This window comes from Gopherus evgoodei, chromosome 3, assembly GCF_007399415.2.
Source record: "Gopherus evgoodei ecotype Sinaloan lineage chromosome 3, rGopEvg1_v1.p, whole genome shotgun sequence".
Taxonomy (NCBI): domain Eukaryota; kingdom Metazoa; phylum Chordata; order Testudines; family Testudinidae; genus Gopherus; species Gopherus evgoodei.
Window position 1 is genome coordinate 9201044 of NC_044324.1, and position 17384 is coordinate 9218427.

The 17384-nt window shown below is 56.6% G+C and overlaps 1 protein-coding gene across 1 annotated transcript in view; it reads left to right on the plus strand.

Annotated features, from left to right (window-relative positions):
• The first annotated feature begins 8442 nt into the window (after window positions 1-8442).
• PPM1G (protein phosphatase, Mg2+/Mn2+ dependent 1G) overlaps window positions 8443-17384 on the plus strand; it is a 28323-nt gene continuing 19381 nt past the window's right edge. Inside the window, exons 1-2 of the mRNA XM_030554951.1 lie at window positions 8443-8597; window positions 13519-13588. Coding sequence (XP_030410811.1) covers window positions 8478-8597; window positions 13519-13588 — 190 coding nt within the window. The 5' untranslated portion in view covers window positions 8443-8477. The remainder of the gene's footprint in view (window positions 8598-13518; window positions 13589-17384) is intronic.

The window sequence follows — 17384 nt, forward strand, 5'->3', positions numbered from 1 at the left end:
CCTCTTGGGACTTTTGTAGAACTGATGAATGAAATTGTTTTTAATTGTTCACTTTATTAATGTAACTTCTGTTCACCATTCACATTCGCCTACATTGTAACTTCTGTTCACTGTTTGCCATCCACTACACTTGTCTATATTGTAACTTCTGTTCACTGTTTGCCCTATTGTAATTCAAACCTCATTTTAAAACGCTCACTCCATTTTGTAAAAGCTTCCTCCAACCATCATTTTTGCAAACCCTGCTGTAATCTTATTAGTTTAGGTTAGCTGTGTGACTGAGGTGTGTATGGATGATGGAATAAACCTCCAGCCCCAGTCTGTCCTGATGAAACAGAGTTCAAACACCAACGGCTGAAGATGCAGACAAGAGCCCTAACAAAGTAAGAAGAGTCCACCCTAAAAAGAAAAGGTGCAATAGAAGGAAGATCAAAGCCAGGTCCGAGGCTGAAAGTCGCCTGCAATTGACGGTGATCAATCACCAAACCCAGAGGCAGCCTGACACAGCAAGACCTATAGATTCTGGATTCAAACTAAAGCCTACAAAAAGGACGGGTGAGATGGAAGACTTGGAAGGGTAACATTCTGCTGCCAACATGGAAGGGCATCGGTGCATGCCCTAGAGATCCAGTTTGTCCTTGTGCCCAGCTTTCCTGGCCAGTTAGCCGCCACAAGCTACGAACCCAAGCTGTAAAATCAAGCCACGAACTCAAGCTATGTTCAGGACTGGTAACTATGCAGCAGCTGCAGAACATCTGATGGATATGTGAATGTGTGTGTGTGTAGGTATTAGGTATAATGTGTGTGTATAAGGATTAAGATATTAGTTATTGGTCATAAATCAAATTATCATAATAAATGTGGCATCTTTGTCTTACCCCCTGAAAAGATCTTGTGTAGTTTTGTCTGTACACTTTTCCAGCTTAGCAATTGCTGGAGGTGCCAATGAGGTGGAGCCATTTGAAAGCAAATGAAGGCTGGGATCCTGCCCTTGACAGTGTCCGGTTGCTTCAGTGGTACCAAGAGACTTTTACACTTTAGTTTTTCATCTTAAATGTGACACGCTGATCAAACACGTTGAGTGTGTGCCATTTCCTGATGTATGAAAGTCTGCAAAGGTTCAGGGACCACATAAAAGCTTTCCTCTTTCCATGAGAAATCTCTGACTCATCAGGTCTCCAGTCCGCTCTTTGGCGGGTCTCTCTGGTTTGGGAAGTTTATCAGACTTTCACTGAAGCCCTGTGCCAGGGCTTTCTCCGAATGGCTGGAATTAATCAGGTATCAACCAAACACAGTTTTTCTCTGGATTTTGAACTGCACCCTCTCCAGTATATTTATTCCCAGTAGCACCTACAAAATGTTGGGAATTTTCCAAACATGCAGAAAGCTGCAAGTCCTGTGCTGCCTGGACGAGCTCACGCTCAGAGGGCTCATAGAGAGACTGGGAGCCAAGTTGCCTTACTACGCTGTAAAAGGTATGGCTTCTGCTGCAGTGGGCAGGATTGCCTCCTGACCCTAATGCTACTCAGGTCAAGTGTCTCTATAGCAAGCCCCAAGCCGCAACTGTGCCAGCTCTCCCATCACCACAGCAATTCCAGGGCCATGGTATCCTGAATGCAAAAACAGCCGGTGGGCCCTGGCGGCATGCAAACAGGAGCCAATGGCCAGGTCCCCAGGGGTGCACGTGAGGGGAGGGGGCACATATAGAGACCCCAAGGGGGCGAGTGATACACACAGTGGGAAGGGGCATACAAATGCCCCCGGGGGGCACGTAGTGGGAGAGGGGTCACATACGTGGTCCCTGGGGGGGCACATGAGGGATGAGAAGCACACACAGGGTCTCCGGGAGGAGGTGAGCGGAGCACACAGGTCCCCGGGGTGAAGGGTGCACATGGGGGGAGGGGCACACACAGGGTCTCCGGGAGGAGGTGAGGGGAGCACACAGGTCCCAGGGGTGAAGGGTGCACATGGGGGATGAGGAGCACACACAGGGTCTCCGGGAGGAGGTGAGGGGAGCACACAGGTCCCCGGGGTGAAGGGTGCACATGGGGGGAGGGGCACACACAGGGTCTCCGGGAGGAGGTGAGGGGAGCACACAGGTCCCCGGGGTGAAGGGTGCACATGGGGGGAGGGGCACACACAGGGTCTCCGGGAGGAGGTGAGGGGAGCACACAGGTCCCCAGGGGTGAAGGGTGCACATGGGGGGAGGGGCACACACAGGGTCTCCGGGAGGAGGTGAGCGGAGCACACAGGTCCCCGGGGTGAAGGGTGCACATGGGGGATGAGGAGCACACACAGGGTCTCCGGGAGGAGGTGAGGGGAGCACACAGGTCCCCGGGGTGAAGGGTGCACATGGGGGGAGGGGCACACACAGGGTCTCCGGGAGGAGGTGAGGGGAGCACACAGGTCCCCAGGGGTGAAGGGTGCACATGGGGGATGAGGAGCACACACAGGGTCTCCGGGAGGAGGTGAGCGGAGCACACAGGTCCCCGGGGTGAAGGGTGCACATGGGGGATGAGGAGCACACACAGGGTCTCCGGGAGGAGGTGAGGGGAGCACACAGGTCCCCGGGGTGAAGGGTGCACATGGGGGGAGGGGCACACACAGGGTCTCCGAGAGGAGGTGAGGGGAGCACACAGGTCCCCGGGGTGAAGGGTGCACATGGGGGGAGGGGCACACACAGGGTCTCCGGGAGGAGGTGAGCGGAGCACACAGGTCCCCGGGGTGAAGGGTGCACATGGGGGGAGGGGCACACACAGGGTCTCCGGGAGGAGGTGAGGGGAGCACACAGGTCCCCGGGGTGAAGGGTGCACATGGGGGATGAGGAGCACACACAGGGTCTCCGGGAGGAGGTGAGGGGAGCACACAGGTCCCCAGGGGTGAAGGGTGCACATGGGGGGAGGGGCACACACAGGGTCTCCGGGAGGAGGTGAGGGGAGCACACAGGTCCCCGGGGTGAAGGGTGCACATGGGGGAAGGGGCACACACAGGGTCTCCGGGAGGAGGTGAGGGGAGCACACAGGTCCCCGGGGTGAAGGGTGCACATGGGGGATGAGGAGCACACACAGGGTCTCCGGGAGGAGGTAAGTGGAGCACACAGGTCCCTGGGGTGAAGGGTGCACATGGGGGGAGGGGCACACACAGGGTCTCCGGGAGGAGGTGAGGGGAGCACACAGGTCCCCGGGGTGGAAGGGTGCACATGGGGGGAGGGGCACACACAGGGTCTCCGGGAGGAGGTGAGGGGAGCACACAGGTCCCCGGGGTGAAGGGTGCACATGGGGGGAGGGGCACACACAGGGTCTCCGGGAGGAGGTGAGGGGAGCACACAGGTCCCCGGGGTGGAAGGGTGCACATGGGGGGAGGGGCACACACAGGGTCTCCGGGAGGAGGTGAGGGGAGCACACAGGTCCCCAGGGGTGAAGGGTGCACATGGGGGGAGGGGCACACACAGGGTCTCCGGGAGGAGGTGAGCGGAGCACACAGGTCCCCGGGGTGAAGAGTGCACATGGGGGGAGGGGCACACACAGGGTCTCCGGGAGGAGGTGAGGGGAGCACACAGGTCCCCAGGGGTGAAGGGTGCACATGGGGGGAGGGGCACACACAGGGTCTCCGGGAGGAGGTGAGGGGAGCACACAGGTCCCCGGGGTGAAGGGTGCACATGGGGGATGAGGAGCACACACAGGGTCTCCGGGAGGAGGTGAGGGGAGCACACAGGTCCCCGGGGTGAAGGGGGCACATGGGGGGAGGAGCACACACAGGGTCTCCGGGAGGAGGTGAGGGGAGCACTCAGGTCCCGGGGTGAAGGGTGCACATGGGGGGAGGGGCACACACAGGGTCTCCGGGAGGAGGTGAGGGGAGCACACAGGTCCCAGGGGTGAAGGGTGCACATGGGGGGAGGAGCACACACAGGGTCTCCGGGAGGAGGTGAGGGGAGCACACAGGTCCCCGGGGTGAAGGGTGCACATGGGGGGAGGGGCACACACAGGGTCTCCGGGAGGAGGTAAGTGGAGCACACAGGTCCCTGGGGTGAAGGGTGCACATGGGGGGAGGGGCACACACAGGGTCTCCGGGAGGAGGTAAGTGGAGCACACAGGTCCCCAGGGGTGAAGGGTGCACATGGGGGGAGGGGCACACACAGGGTCTCCGGGAGGAGGTGAGGGGAGCACACAGGTCCCCGGGGTGAAGAGTGCACATGGGGGGAGGAGCACACACAGGGTCTCCGGGAGGAGGTGAGGGGAGCACACAGGTCCCCGGGGTGAAGGGTGCACATGGGGGGAGGGGCACACACAGGGTCTCCGGGAGGAGGTGAGCGGAGCACACAGGTCCCCGGGGTGAAGGGTGCACATGGGGGGAGGGGCACACACAGGGTCTCCGGGAGGAGGTAAGTGGAGCACACAGGTCCCTGGGGTGAAGGGTGCACATGGGGGGAGGGGCACACACAGGGTCTCCGGGAGGAGGTGAGGGGAGCACGCAGGTCCCCAGGGGTGAAGGGTGCACATGGGGGGAGGGGCACACACAGGGTCTCCGGGAGGAGGTGAGCGGAGCACACAGGTCCCCGGGGTGAAGAGTGCACATGGGGGGAGGGGCACACACAGGGTCTCCGGGAGGAGGTGAGCGGAGCACACAGGTCCCCGGGGTGAAGGGTGCACATGGGGGGAGGGGCACACACAGGGTCTCCGGGAGGAGGTGAGGGGAGCACACAGGTCCCAGGGGTGAAGGGTGCACATGGGGGATGAGGAGCACACACAGGGTCTCCGGGAGGAGGTAAGTGGAGCACACAGGTCCCTGGGGTGAAGGGTGCACATGGGGGGAGGGGCACACACAGGGTCTCCGGGAGGAGGTGAGCGGAGCACACAGGTCCCCGGGGTGAAGGGTGCACATGGGGGGAGGAGCACACACAGGGTCTCCGGGAGGAGGTGAGGGGAGCACACAGGTCCCTGGGGTGAAGGGTGCACATGGGGGGAGGGGCACACACAGGGTCTCCGGGAGGAGGTGAGGGGAGCACGCAGGTCCCCAGGGGTGAAGGGTGCACATGGGGGGAGGGGCACACACAGGGTCTCCGGGAGGAGGTGAGCGGAGCACACAGGTCCCCGGGGTGAAGAGTGCACATGGGGGGAGGGGCACACACAGGGTCTCCGGGAGGAGGTGAGGGGAGCACACAGGTCCCCGGGGTGAAGGGTGCACATGGGGGGAGGGGCACACACAGGGTCTCCGGGAGGAGGTGAGGGGAGCACACAGGTCCCCAGGGGTGAAGGGTGCACATGGGGGGAGGGGCACAAACAGGGTCTCCGGGAGGAGGTGAGGGGAGCACACAGGTCCCCAGGGGTGAAGGGTGCACATGGGGGATGAGGAGCACACACAGGGTCTCCGGGAGGAGGTGAGGGGAGCAAACAGGTCCCCGGGGTGAAGGGGGCACATGGGGGGAGGGGCACACACAGGTCCCCGGGGTGAAGGGGGCACATGGGGGGAGGGGCACACACAGGGTCTCCGGGAGGAGGTGAGCGGAGCACACAGGTCCCCGGGGTGAAGGGTGCACACGGGGGGAGGGGCACACACAGGGTCTCCGGGAGGAGGTGAGGGGAGCACACAGGTCCCCGGGGTGAAGGGTGCACATGGGGGGAGGGGCACACACAGGTCCCCGGGGTGAAGGGTGCACACGGGGGGAGGGGCACACACAGGGTCTCCGGGAGGAGGTGAGGGGAGCACACAGGTCCCCAGGGGTGAACGGTGCACATGGGGGGGAGGGGCACACACAGGGTCTCCGGAGGAGGTGAGGGGAGCACACAGGTCCCCAGGGGTGAACGGTGCACATGGGGGGAGGGGCACACACAGGGTCTCCGGGAGGAGGTGAGGGGAGCACACAGGTCCCCGGGGTGAAGGGTGCACACGGAGGGAGGGGCACACACAGGGTCTCCGGGGTGAAGGGTGCACATGGGGGGAGGGGCACACACAGGGTCTCCGGGAGGAGGTGAGGGGAGCACACAGGTCCCCGGGGTGAGGGGTGCACATGGGGGGAGGAGCACACACAGGGTCTCCGGGAGGAGGTGAGGGGAGCACACAGGTCCCCGGGGTGAAGGGTGCACATGGGGGGAGGAGCACACACAGGGTCTCCGGGAGGAGGTGAGCGGAGCACACAGGTCCCCGGGGTGAAGGGTGCACATGGGGGGAGGGGCACACACAGGGTCTCCGGGAGGAGGTGAGGGGAGCACACAGGTCCCCAGGGGTGAAGGGTGCACATGGGGGGAGGGGCACACACAGGGTCTCCGGGAGGAGGTGAGGGGAGCACACAGGTCCCAGGGGTGAAGGGTGCACATGGGGGATGAGGAGCACACACAGGGTCTCCGGGAGGAGGTGAGGGGAGCACACAGGTCTCCAGGGGTGAAGGGTGCACATGGGGGGAGGGGCACACACAGGGTCTCCGGGAGGAGGTGAGGGGAGCACACAGGTCCCCGGGGTGAAGGGTGCACATGGGGGGAGGGGCACACACAGGGTCTCCGGGAGGAGGTGAGGGGAGCACACAGGTCCCCGGGGGTGAAGGGTGCACATGGGGGGAGGGGCACACACAGGGTCTCCGGGAGGAGGTGAGGGGAGCACACAGGTCCCCAGGGGTGAAGGGTGCACATGGGGGGAGGGGCACACACAGGGTCTCCGGGAGGAGGTGAGGGGAGCACACAGGTCCCCAGGGGTGAAGGGTGCACATGGGGGATGAGGAGCACACACAGGGTCTCCGGGAGGAGGTGAGGGGAGCAAACAGGTCCCCGGGGTGAAGGGGGCACATGGGGGGAGGGGCACACACAGGTCCCCGGGGTGAAGGGGGCACATGGGGGGAGGGGCACACACAGGGTCTCCGGGAGGAGGTGAGGGGAGCACACAGGTCCCCGGGGTGAAGAGTGCACATGGGGGGAGGGGCACACACAGGGTCTCCGGGAGGAGGTGAGGGGAGCACACAGGTCCCCAGGGGTGAAGGGTGCACATGGGGGGAGGGGCACACACAGGGTCTCCGGGAGGAGGTGAGGGGAGCACACAGGTCCCCGGGGTGAAGGGTGCACATGGGGGAGGGGCACACACAGGGTCTCCGGGAGGAGGTGAGGGGAGCACACAGGTCCCCGGGGTGAAGGGTGCACATGGGGGGAGGGGCACACACAGGGTCTCCGGGAGGAGGTGAGGGGAGCACACAGGTCCCCGGGGTGAAGGGTGCACATGGGGGGAGGGGCACACACAGGGTCTCCGGGAGGAGGTGAGGGGAGCACACAGGTCCCCAGGGGTGAAGGGTGCACATGGGGGGAGGGGCACACACAGGGTCTCCGGGAGGAGGTGAGGGGAGCACACAGGTCCCCGGGGTGAAGGGTGCACATGGGGGGAGGGGCACACACAGGGTCTCCGGGAGGAGGTGAGGGGAGCACACAGGTCCCAGGGGTGAAGGGTGCACATGGGGGATGAGGAGCACACACAGGGTCTCCGGGAGGAGGTGAGGGGAGCACACAGGTCCCAGGGGTGAAGGGTGCACATGGGGGGAGGGGCACACACAGGGTCTCCGGGAGGAGGTGAGGGGAGCACACAGGTCCCCGGGGTGAAGGGTGCACATGGGGGGAGGGGCACACACAGGGTCTCCGGGAGGAGGTGAGGGGAGCACACAGGTCCCCGGGGGTGAAGGGTGCACATGGGGGGAGGGGCACACACAGGGTCTCCGGGAGGAGGTGAGGGGAGCACACAGGTCCCCAGGGGTGAAGGGTGCACATGGGGGGAGGGGCACACACAGGGTCTCCGGGAGGAGGTGAGGGGAGCACACAGGTCCCCAGGGGTGAAGGGTGCACATGGGGGATGAGGAGCACACACAGGGTCTCCGGGAGGAGGTGAGGGGAGCAAACAGGTCCCCGGGGTGAAGGGTGCACATGGGGGGAGGGGCACACACAGGGTCTCCGGGAGGAGGTGAGGGGAGCACACAGGTCCCCGGGGTGAAGCGTGCACATGGGGGGAGGGGCACACACAGGGTCTCCGGGAGGAGGTGAGGGGAGCACACAGGTCCCCGGGGTGAAGGGGGCACATGGGGGGAGGGGCACACACAGGTCCCCGGGGTGAAGGGGGCACATGGGGGGAGGGGCGTGCTGGGGGGGGCTGCATGGGTCCCCCCATGGAGCGAGGGGTGCATGTGGGGGAGGGGTGCACACAGGGCCCCGGGGCGGGGGGACACGCTCCCCCCCACAGAGACTCGGAACTCCCCTTCCCGCCCCCCTCGAGCCCGTGCGCTGACTGTCCTCCAGCCCGCGCTCCGTTGGCCGCTCTGTCCCTCACCGTCTCTATGGCAGCTACTTCCGGCCGCTCGCTCTCCCCCAGCGAGACTCTATGGCTGTCGCTTCCGGCCGCTCTGGTTCCGGTCGGTGACTCCGTGGTGGCTGGTTCCGCCGCCTGCTCGCGCTCCGCTCGCGTCCCGCCCGGCCCCGCGGCAGGGCCCGGCCCCCGGCGGAGGCCGCCGCACCATGGGCGCCTACCTGTCCCAGCCCAACACGGTGAAGAGCTCGGGGGACGGCGCCGGGGCTGGGCCGCGCCCGCTGCACTTCGGCTACAGCGCCATGCAGGGCTGGCGGGTCTCCATGGAGGTGAGGGGGCGGCGCGGGACCCGGGGGGGAGGGGAGGGAAGAGGGGGGGCGGCGCGGGACCCCGGGAGGGAGGGGAGGGGAGAGGGGGGCGGCGCGGGACCCGGGGGGGAGGGGAGGGAAGAGGGGGGGCGGCGCGGGACCCCGGGGGGGAGGGGAGGGGAGAGGGGGGCGGCGCGGGACCCGGGGGGGAGGGGAGGGAAGAGGAGAGGAGGGGGGGCGGCGCGGGACCCGGGGGGGGAGGGGAGGGAAGAGGAGAGGAGGAGGGGCAGCGCGGGACCCGGGGGGAGGGGAGAGGAGGGGAGGGAGGGCAGCGCGGAACTCCGGGGGGAGAGGAGAGGAGGGGGGGCAGCGCGGGACCCCGGGGGGAGGGGAGAGGAGAGGGGGGGAGCGGCGCGGGACCCTGGGGGGGAGGGGAGAGGAGAGGGGGGGAGCGGCGCGGGACCCTGGGGGGAAGGGGAGAGGAGATGGGGGGGCGGCGCGGGACCCTTAACTGCTTCTTGGTACATGTAATTCTCTCTCTCCCTGTAAGCCTCCCCAGACTGATAGTGAAACATCCCCCGGGGTTCTCCTGTGTCTTTCCCTCACACGTCCTTTTGCAGAGCTAGGGGGATTCCGCTTGTCTCACACCCATAGCCACTTTCTCCAGCCTGGGACATGTGTGTGGCTCATCTCTGAATTCCCTGCCAAGCCCTCAGCTGGGGACCTGGTGGCACAGTGCCATCACCACTACAGTGAAGGGATGTTTATTCACTCTGTTTTCTCTTTGTTTTCATTAATGCCATATGTAAATCACATGGAAGCAAACTCTCCTACTAAGGATTCAGCACCCCTACCACTGAGGTTAAGGGCTGAGAACTTCCAGGCCATGTTTCAGTCCTCCAAGGAGTCTCCTGGCAAAAGTGCCAAGACACATCTTTCCTGATACTTCCACAGAAATAAACAAAGTTTTTTGCAGGGGAGATCTCCTTTCTAGTCTCTATGCTATACCATAAAAATAAAGCTGCAGTAAAGGAAGGACCCATGCCAAATTCAAGTTCCTCTGGCATTTCCTGGTTTTCGAGTGTTTAACTGTGCACTTACTATCAGCCTAACATAGAGTTTAATCTGCTGTGTCAGTGTAAATGTGCCTGTCCCGGAGCTCTTGGCGCAGCCCAACAGAACCCCCCCAGTGGCATTCAGATAATCATCACAACCTGTTGGATGCATTGGATCAGCCTATTTCCTCACTTCCTTCCCTCCACCTTCCATTCTGGAATTGGAAGGGGAGCAGAGCGCAGGGAGCTGCCCATTCCTCCTGGCTCCCCAGCCTCTAAGGTTGGAAGAGACGGCGGATTGGTGCTGCGAAATGATCATCACCTGCATGGAAACCCCAGCCTCCCCTGCTTGCCCAGTGAGAAGTGGCAGGACTCTTGGCTGGAGAGGGCCTGACAAGAGTCTGACAGACAGTATGCTCTGTCTCTTTCAGACTGTGCACCAGCTGCTGCTGCTGCCTGCTCAACCTTCCTTCCCCCCAGGCTGGGAACTCAGAGTTGGGACTTGGCCTCAGCTTGGCAGCTGGGTTCCCCAGTTAACAGCTTGTTTTCTCAAAAACTCTGGGTGTTCTCTGTGAGGACACCTTATCTTTGCCATTGTTTGATTTCCTGTAAGTGTCTCCTTCCCAGGCTTCTGCCACTGAGGTCTTAGCAGTCAGCTAGGAGAATACCCAGTAGGTGAACGGAGGAGCTATTTCCCTCCCTCTCCATGGCCTACTGTTGTTACACGGGTCCTCCGTTCCCCTTGTGCTTGGGCAGTGCTCTGTGCAGGTCGGTGTTGCTGTGCTGTTGGTGGTTATTTGCACTTTCCTCGGGCACTAACTTCGTGCCACCTCTCATCTTGGCTGTGGAGGTTTGGTTTTGCTCTTTGGCCTCTTCAAAATCTGTTAAATTAGGCTGAATACTGGGGAAAGAGGAATCAGTGAACACTGTTGATAGTGAATTTTCCTGTGGAGCTTCTCTGATGAGGTACATCTCAGTGTCAGCATGAGAGTCACTTAAACAGATCCGTCCCCAAGTATCTAGCAAAGAACAAAGCACCTGTGCTGAGAGGGAGTGTGCAGCACTTAAGAGACGTCACAGCATTTCACACAAACACCCCCTGCAGGCTGAGCACCAGCCAGAGAACTGTTAGTCTGAAAGGCACATTCTGTGCTTCAAATTCAGCCCAAGTCACAGCCAGCTGCTGTTCCTGGGGAAGGAATTTGGCCATGAACCCTTGTCTGCTGCTCTGTGATGTTCTGCTCTGTATAGGTGATTATTCCATGGTCATTACCTCAGTGTCTGAGTGCGTATAGATAAAGGCCAGAAAGGATTTCGTTTTTGTGTCGAACAGTCCCCTCGGTAGGCCACCCTTTCTGCTGGCTCACCTGGGAGGTTCCGTGGGCGGCCGGAGAATGAGCAGGATTCTGACACCAGTGCCATGGCAGAGATGCCTGCCTGGGAGGTGGGATTTCCATGACACTATTTCTGATTCGCTCCAATGCACCGAGAACAGTGGGGGACAATGTCAGTTCTAGACTCCTCAGCCTACCCTTCAGCTCATTTGAGACCAGCACGCTGTTACCCAGCCACATGGGGCAGAGTCCACGTGGGGCTTGCCCAGGAAAGGCTTGGCACACTCGGGCTAGAGAGAGGGGAAAGGCCTCTAGCCCAGGTGTGCAGAGATCCCCTACGAAGGCCTGGAGAGTGTGGTGGTGCTGCCGTACCACTTCTCCCTCCTGTCAGGTATGACTGGAGCAGGTGATGCTCCAGTGTGCATGGATCTGGGCTGCTTATGAACTGGGGAAAGGAGCCAGGCAGTTGGAGGGGCCACAGACTCCCTGTTTGACTTTGGCCGAGTCCTTTGGGGCTTGTCTATATGGGGAAACTTACCGGCATAACTGCCAGTACGATGCTACCACTGTTGTTCTCCTGGTGTGCTATGGTGGTATAAAGTATCAGAGGGGTAGCCGTGTTAGTCTGGATCTGTAAAAGCAGCAAAGAGCCCTGTGGCACCTTATAGACTAACAGACGTTTTGGAGCATGAGCTTTCGTGGGTGAATACCCACTTCTTCAGATGCATGTGGTGGAAAAATCCAGGGGCAGGTATATATATGCTAGCAAGCAAGCTAGAGATAACGAGGTCAGTTCAATCAGGGAGGATGAGGCCCTGTTCTAGCAGTTGAGGTGTGAAAACCAAGAGAGGAGAAACTGGTTCTGTAGTTGGCAAGCCATTCACAGTCTCTGTTGAATCCTGAGCTGATGGTGTCAAATTTGCAGATGAACTGAAGCTCAGCAGTTTCTCTTTGAAGTCTGGTCCTGAAGTTTTTTTGCTGCAGGATGGCCACCTTAAGGTCTGCTATAGTGTGGCCAGGGAGGTTGAAGTGCTCTCCTACAGGTTTTTGTATATTGCCATTCCTAATGTCTGATTTGTGTCCATTTATCCTTTTCCGTAGAGACTGTCCAGTTTGGCCGATGTACATAGCAGAGGGGCATTGCTGGCATATGATGGCGTATATTACATTGGTGGATGTGCAGGTGAATGAACCAGTGGTGGTATGGCTGATCTGGTTAGGTCCTGTGATGGTGTCGCTGGTGTAGATATGTGGGCAGAGTTGGCATCGAGGTTTGTTGCATGGATTGGTTCCTGAGCTAGAGTTATTATGGTCGGTGTGCAGTTACAGGTGAGGATATGTTTCAGGTTGGCAGGTTGTCTGTGGGCAAGGACTGGCCTGCCACCCAAGGCCTGTGAAAGTGTGGGATCATTGTCCAGGATGGGTTGTAGATCCTTGATGATGCGTTGGAGGGGTTTTAGCTGGGGGCTGTATGTGATGGCCAGTGGAGTCCTGTTGGTTTCTTTCTTGGGTTTGTCTTGCAGTAGGAGGCTTCTGGGTACACGTCTGGCTCTGTTGATCTGTTTCCTTATTTCCTCGTGCGGGTATTGTAGTTTTGAGAATGCTTGGTGGAGATTTTGTAGGTGTTGGTCTCTATCTGAGGGGTTAGAGCAGATGCGGTTGTACCTCAGTGCTTGGCTGTAGACAATGGATCGTGTGATGTGTCCGGGATGGAAGCTGGAGGCATGAAGGTAGGCATAGCGGTCGGTAGGTTTTCGATATAGGGTGGTGTTAATGTGACCATCACTTATTTGCACCGTGGTGGTATAGTCATGCCAGTACATTTCCTTGTGTAGATAAGCACTTGGTCTCCCTGGGCCTCCGTTTCCATCTGTACAATGGGGCCAGTAGCCCCATCCTGCCACACAAGGGGGTGTGGGAATAAAGACCCTCGGATGGTACGGTGACGGGAGCCTGGATAGATAGAGCTGGAGTCTGGCTCCAGACTGGCAGAATCCCAAGTTACCATTTTAAAGAGCTCTCAGTCTGGAGGAGTGCAGAGGTTGCTGTGCACAGCAAGAGGCAGAAGAGTTGCATGCCCCTTCCGGGAGGAGCAAGCTGCTCTGGTGAGCTGTAGGTGGAGCATGTGCTGTGAGTCTGGGAGCGTCTTGGGAGGTCTCAGGAGTGTGAAATTCACCCCCCTGCCTGCTGTAGTTGCGCTGACCCACTCTCTGGGGCATACGTAGGTAGGTCAATGAAGGACTGCTTCCATCAGCCTAGATACCATCACTAAGGGAGGTGGAGTTCCTGTAACAGCAACACCCCTTCTGTCACTGGAAGAAGCGTCTGCGCTATAGTGGCATGTGGCTGTGCTACTGTAGCAGCTGCTTCTTACTGTTCGTGCCCGTCTCTGGTTTTGTGAGAACAGCGTGTGAGTGGGAAATCTCCAGGTGTGAAATGTGAGTGTGTCTATGCTGGTACCGTATTTCCCTGCCTCTGAGCACCATTCATGCCGGGTCAGCCGCTGGGAGCCAGTGCAACCCCAACACTCTGACTTGGTGCTTTCTCTTTCAGGATGCGCACAACTGTATTCCTGAGCTGGACAGTGAGACGGCCATGTTCTCCGTCTACGATGGACATGGAGGTAACTGCTCCTCTCACTCTTTCCAGGGAATTGTACTTGGGCAGCTTCTCACAGGGGACTGCTCTGGTCTGCTGCAGTGGCTGTGGGAAGAAGGGCACTGGGTTGGCACAGTGGGAGCTGGACAACCTCCCTCTGGTGGGAGTTGGGCTTGAAGGGTCCACAGGAGACATTCCAGGACTGAGGCTGTTTTTCCAGCTGGGCAGGGGAGTGGTTTGAGGGTCACCACTTTGAGGTGAGCACGTGCATAAGAACATAAGAATAGCTGTACTAGGTCAAACCAAAGGTCCATCCAGCCCAGTATCCTGTCTACCGACAGTGGCCAGTGCCAGGTGCCCCAGAGGGAGTGAACCTAACAGGTAATGATCAAGTGATCTCTCTCTTGCCATCCATCTCCACCCTCTGACAAACAGAGGCTAGGGACACCATTCCTTACCCATCCTGGCTAATAGCCATTGATGGACTTAACCTCCATGAATTTATCCAGTTCTCTTTTAAACCCTGTTATAGTCCTAGCCTTCACAACCTCCTCAGGCAAGGAATTCCACAACTTGACTGTGCACTGTGTGAAGAACTTTTTATTTGTTTAAAACCTGCTGCCTATTAATTTCATTTGGTGACCCCTAGTTCTTGTATTATGGGAATAAGTAAATAACTATTCCTTATCCACTTTCTCCACACCACTCATGATTTTATAGACCTCTATCATATCCCCCCTTAGTCTCTCCTTTTCCAAGCTGAAGAGTCCTAACCTCTTTAATCTTTCCTCATATGGGACCAATTCCAAACCCTAATCATTTTAGTTGCCCTTTTCTGAACCTTTTCTAGTGCCAGTATATCTTTTTTGAGATGAGGAGACCACATCTGTACAAAATATTCGAGATGTGGGCATACCATGGATTTATATAAGGGCAATAATATATTCTCAGTCTTATTCTCTATCCCCTTTTTAATGATTCCTAACATCCTGTTTGCTTTTTTGACCACCTCTGCGCACTGTGTGGACATCTTCAGAGAACTATCCATGATGACTCCAAGATCTTTTTCCTGATTAGTTGTAGCTAAATTAGCCCCCATCATATTGTATGTATAGTTGGGGTTATTTTTCCCAATATGCATTACTTTACATTTATCCACATTAAATTTCATTTCCCCATTTGGTTGCCCAATCACTTAGTTTTGTGAGATCTTTTTGAAGTTTTTCACAGTCTGCTTTGGTCCTAACTATCTTGAGCAGTTTAGTATCATCTGCAAACTTTGCCACTTCACTGTTTATCCCTTTCTCCAGGTCATTTATGAATAAGTTGAATAGGATTGGTCCTAGGACTGACTCCTGGGGAACACCACTAGTTACCCCTCTCCATTCTGAGAATTTACCATTAATTCCTACCCTTTGTTCCCTGTCTTTTAACCAGTTCTCAATCCATGAAAGGACCTTCCCTCTTATCCCATGACAGCTTAATTTATGTAAGAGTCTTTGGTGAGGGACCTTGTCAAAGGCTTTCTGGAAATCTAAGTATACTATGTCCACTTTGTCCACATGTTTGTTGACCCCTTCAAAGAACTCTAATAGATTAGTAAGACACGATTTCCCTTTAGAGAAACCATGTTGACTTTTGCCCAACAATTTATGTTCTTCTGTGTCTCTGACAATTTTATTCTTTACTGTTGTTTCAATAATTTGCCCAATACCTACGTTAGACTTACCTGTCCGTAATTGCTGGGATCACCTCCAGAGCCCTTTTTAAATATTGGCGTTATATTAGCTAACTTCCAGTCATTGGGTACAGAAGCTGATTTAAAGGACAGGTTACAAACCATAGTTAGTGGTTCCGCAATTTCACATTTGAGTTCTTTCAGAACTCTTGGGTGAATGCCATCTGGTCCTGGTGACTTGTTACTGTTGAGTTTATCAATTAATTCCAAAACCACCTCTAGTGACACTTCAATGTGTGACAATTCCTCAGATTTGTCACCTACAAAAGCCAGCTCAGGTTTGGGAATCTCTCTAACATCCTCATCTGTGAAGACTGAAGCAAAGAATCCATTTAGTTTCTCCGCAATGACTTTATCATATTTAAATGCTCCTTTTGTATCTCTATCATTGAGAAGCCCCACTGGTTGTTTAGCAGGCTTCCTTCTTCTGATGTACTTAAAAACATTTTGTTATCACTGTTGGAGTTTTTGGCTAGCCGTTCTTCAAACTCCTTTTTGGCTTTTCTTATTACATTTTTACACTTAATTTGGCAGAGTTTATGTTCCTATTTACCTCACTAGGATTTCACTTCCACTTTTTAAAAGATGCTGTTGTCAGAGGTGTGTTGTCAGATGCTACCGGTGTGGTGCTCTGCTCTCTCTCTGTTGGTATTACTCGGCTGCGTGCGTGTGTTCCCTCTGTGTGCTTCCCCAGCTCTGCGCAGATAGCTGACGCAGCGGACCCGAAGAGAACCCCCAATGACCACAGAGTCTAGTAAGGTACGAAGGCACGTCGGCCAGGTTTATTGTGCTCGGACACAATTGCAGTTCCGTGTAGGTTTCTGAGCCTAACTCAGGGCATACGACGAGAAAGTGCCTCTTGGCAATGGACTCGGCTCAGTCAGTGGCGGGACTTTCCACTGCCCCCTAGGCCGGACAAAGGCATCGCCCCAGGGATACATTTTTATACACAGGTACAAACAAGTTACACATCACTCCTGACGTATTGAGGTGCAGCCCCTCTACGTAGTAAGGTACAACCCCTCTACGTAGTAAAGTGCCGCCTCTCACCTTGTACATGTTGGTTCGATCAAAACAACTCTATCCATCATATTACCCTTTTGCCCCTGTCATTGGGATGGGTCGGCCTGTTCCTTGTTATCTGTGTGGAATGTGCAAGTATATGAATGTTCTGATCTCTAGTGTTCAGTACCTTTTAGGTACGTATCTTCTTGCAGCATCAGCCCTTTCCTTGCCAGCTTCTGTGAGCAGGGCCTGCCTCTGGCTCACAGCTTCACTCTGCTTTATGTTAGCAAAGTCTTGACCATTACTTTAGTTCAGGCCTCAGGCCTCATACTGGGCCTTCACTTACTACATTCCCCTACTTTTTGTCTTTTTATGGGGAGGATGTTTACCCATCGTCCCGGAAAAGCATAATGCATGGACTAAAGATAATCCAGTGGGCTAAACACTGTTATGTGGTTACCTTATTTTACCATCCATACACTTATGCCCCATCTGTCAGTTTAGTCTGCACATTCCCTCGTACGACTGAGAGACAGATTTTATTATCCAATTATTTTTTAGTCCCTTATGGTGGGCCTGGGAATGTTAGGCCCGGGACCATGACTGAGGAATGTAATATTATGATTGATCCTTAGAGGCACTTTCAATTAATATATATGAATTATATGGATATGGCATATATTTGTAGTGTGTATGGGCCTATATGTATAGTATGTATGTGTACATATGACACCAACTTATATCCAAGTGTAACCATGTTTTTCCAGGCTGCTGGTGTACTCTGGCCATTTTACTTTGGTGACACAGATAGAAACACACTCCTATTAGGGCAATTCCAGTTATCACCTGTCTCATCATTAGTAGCAGGCTAAGTGTTTTAAAATACTGGGATAGGGATTGTGATAGTGTGTCCCACAGTGCTATGTATATGAGAAATAAAACAGACATTTGGAGTAGTGACACTACCACTGAGGCCTTTATATGTAAATATATTGTAATGAGTTACTACACAGTACTGTCCATTCATATTATAGGTTATCCTTAAGGCTGGTTGTCACCATCTGGTCAGCTTTACTGG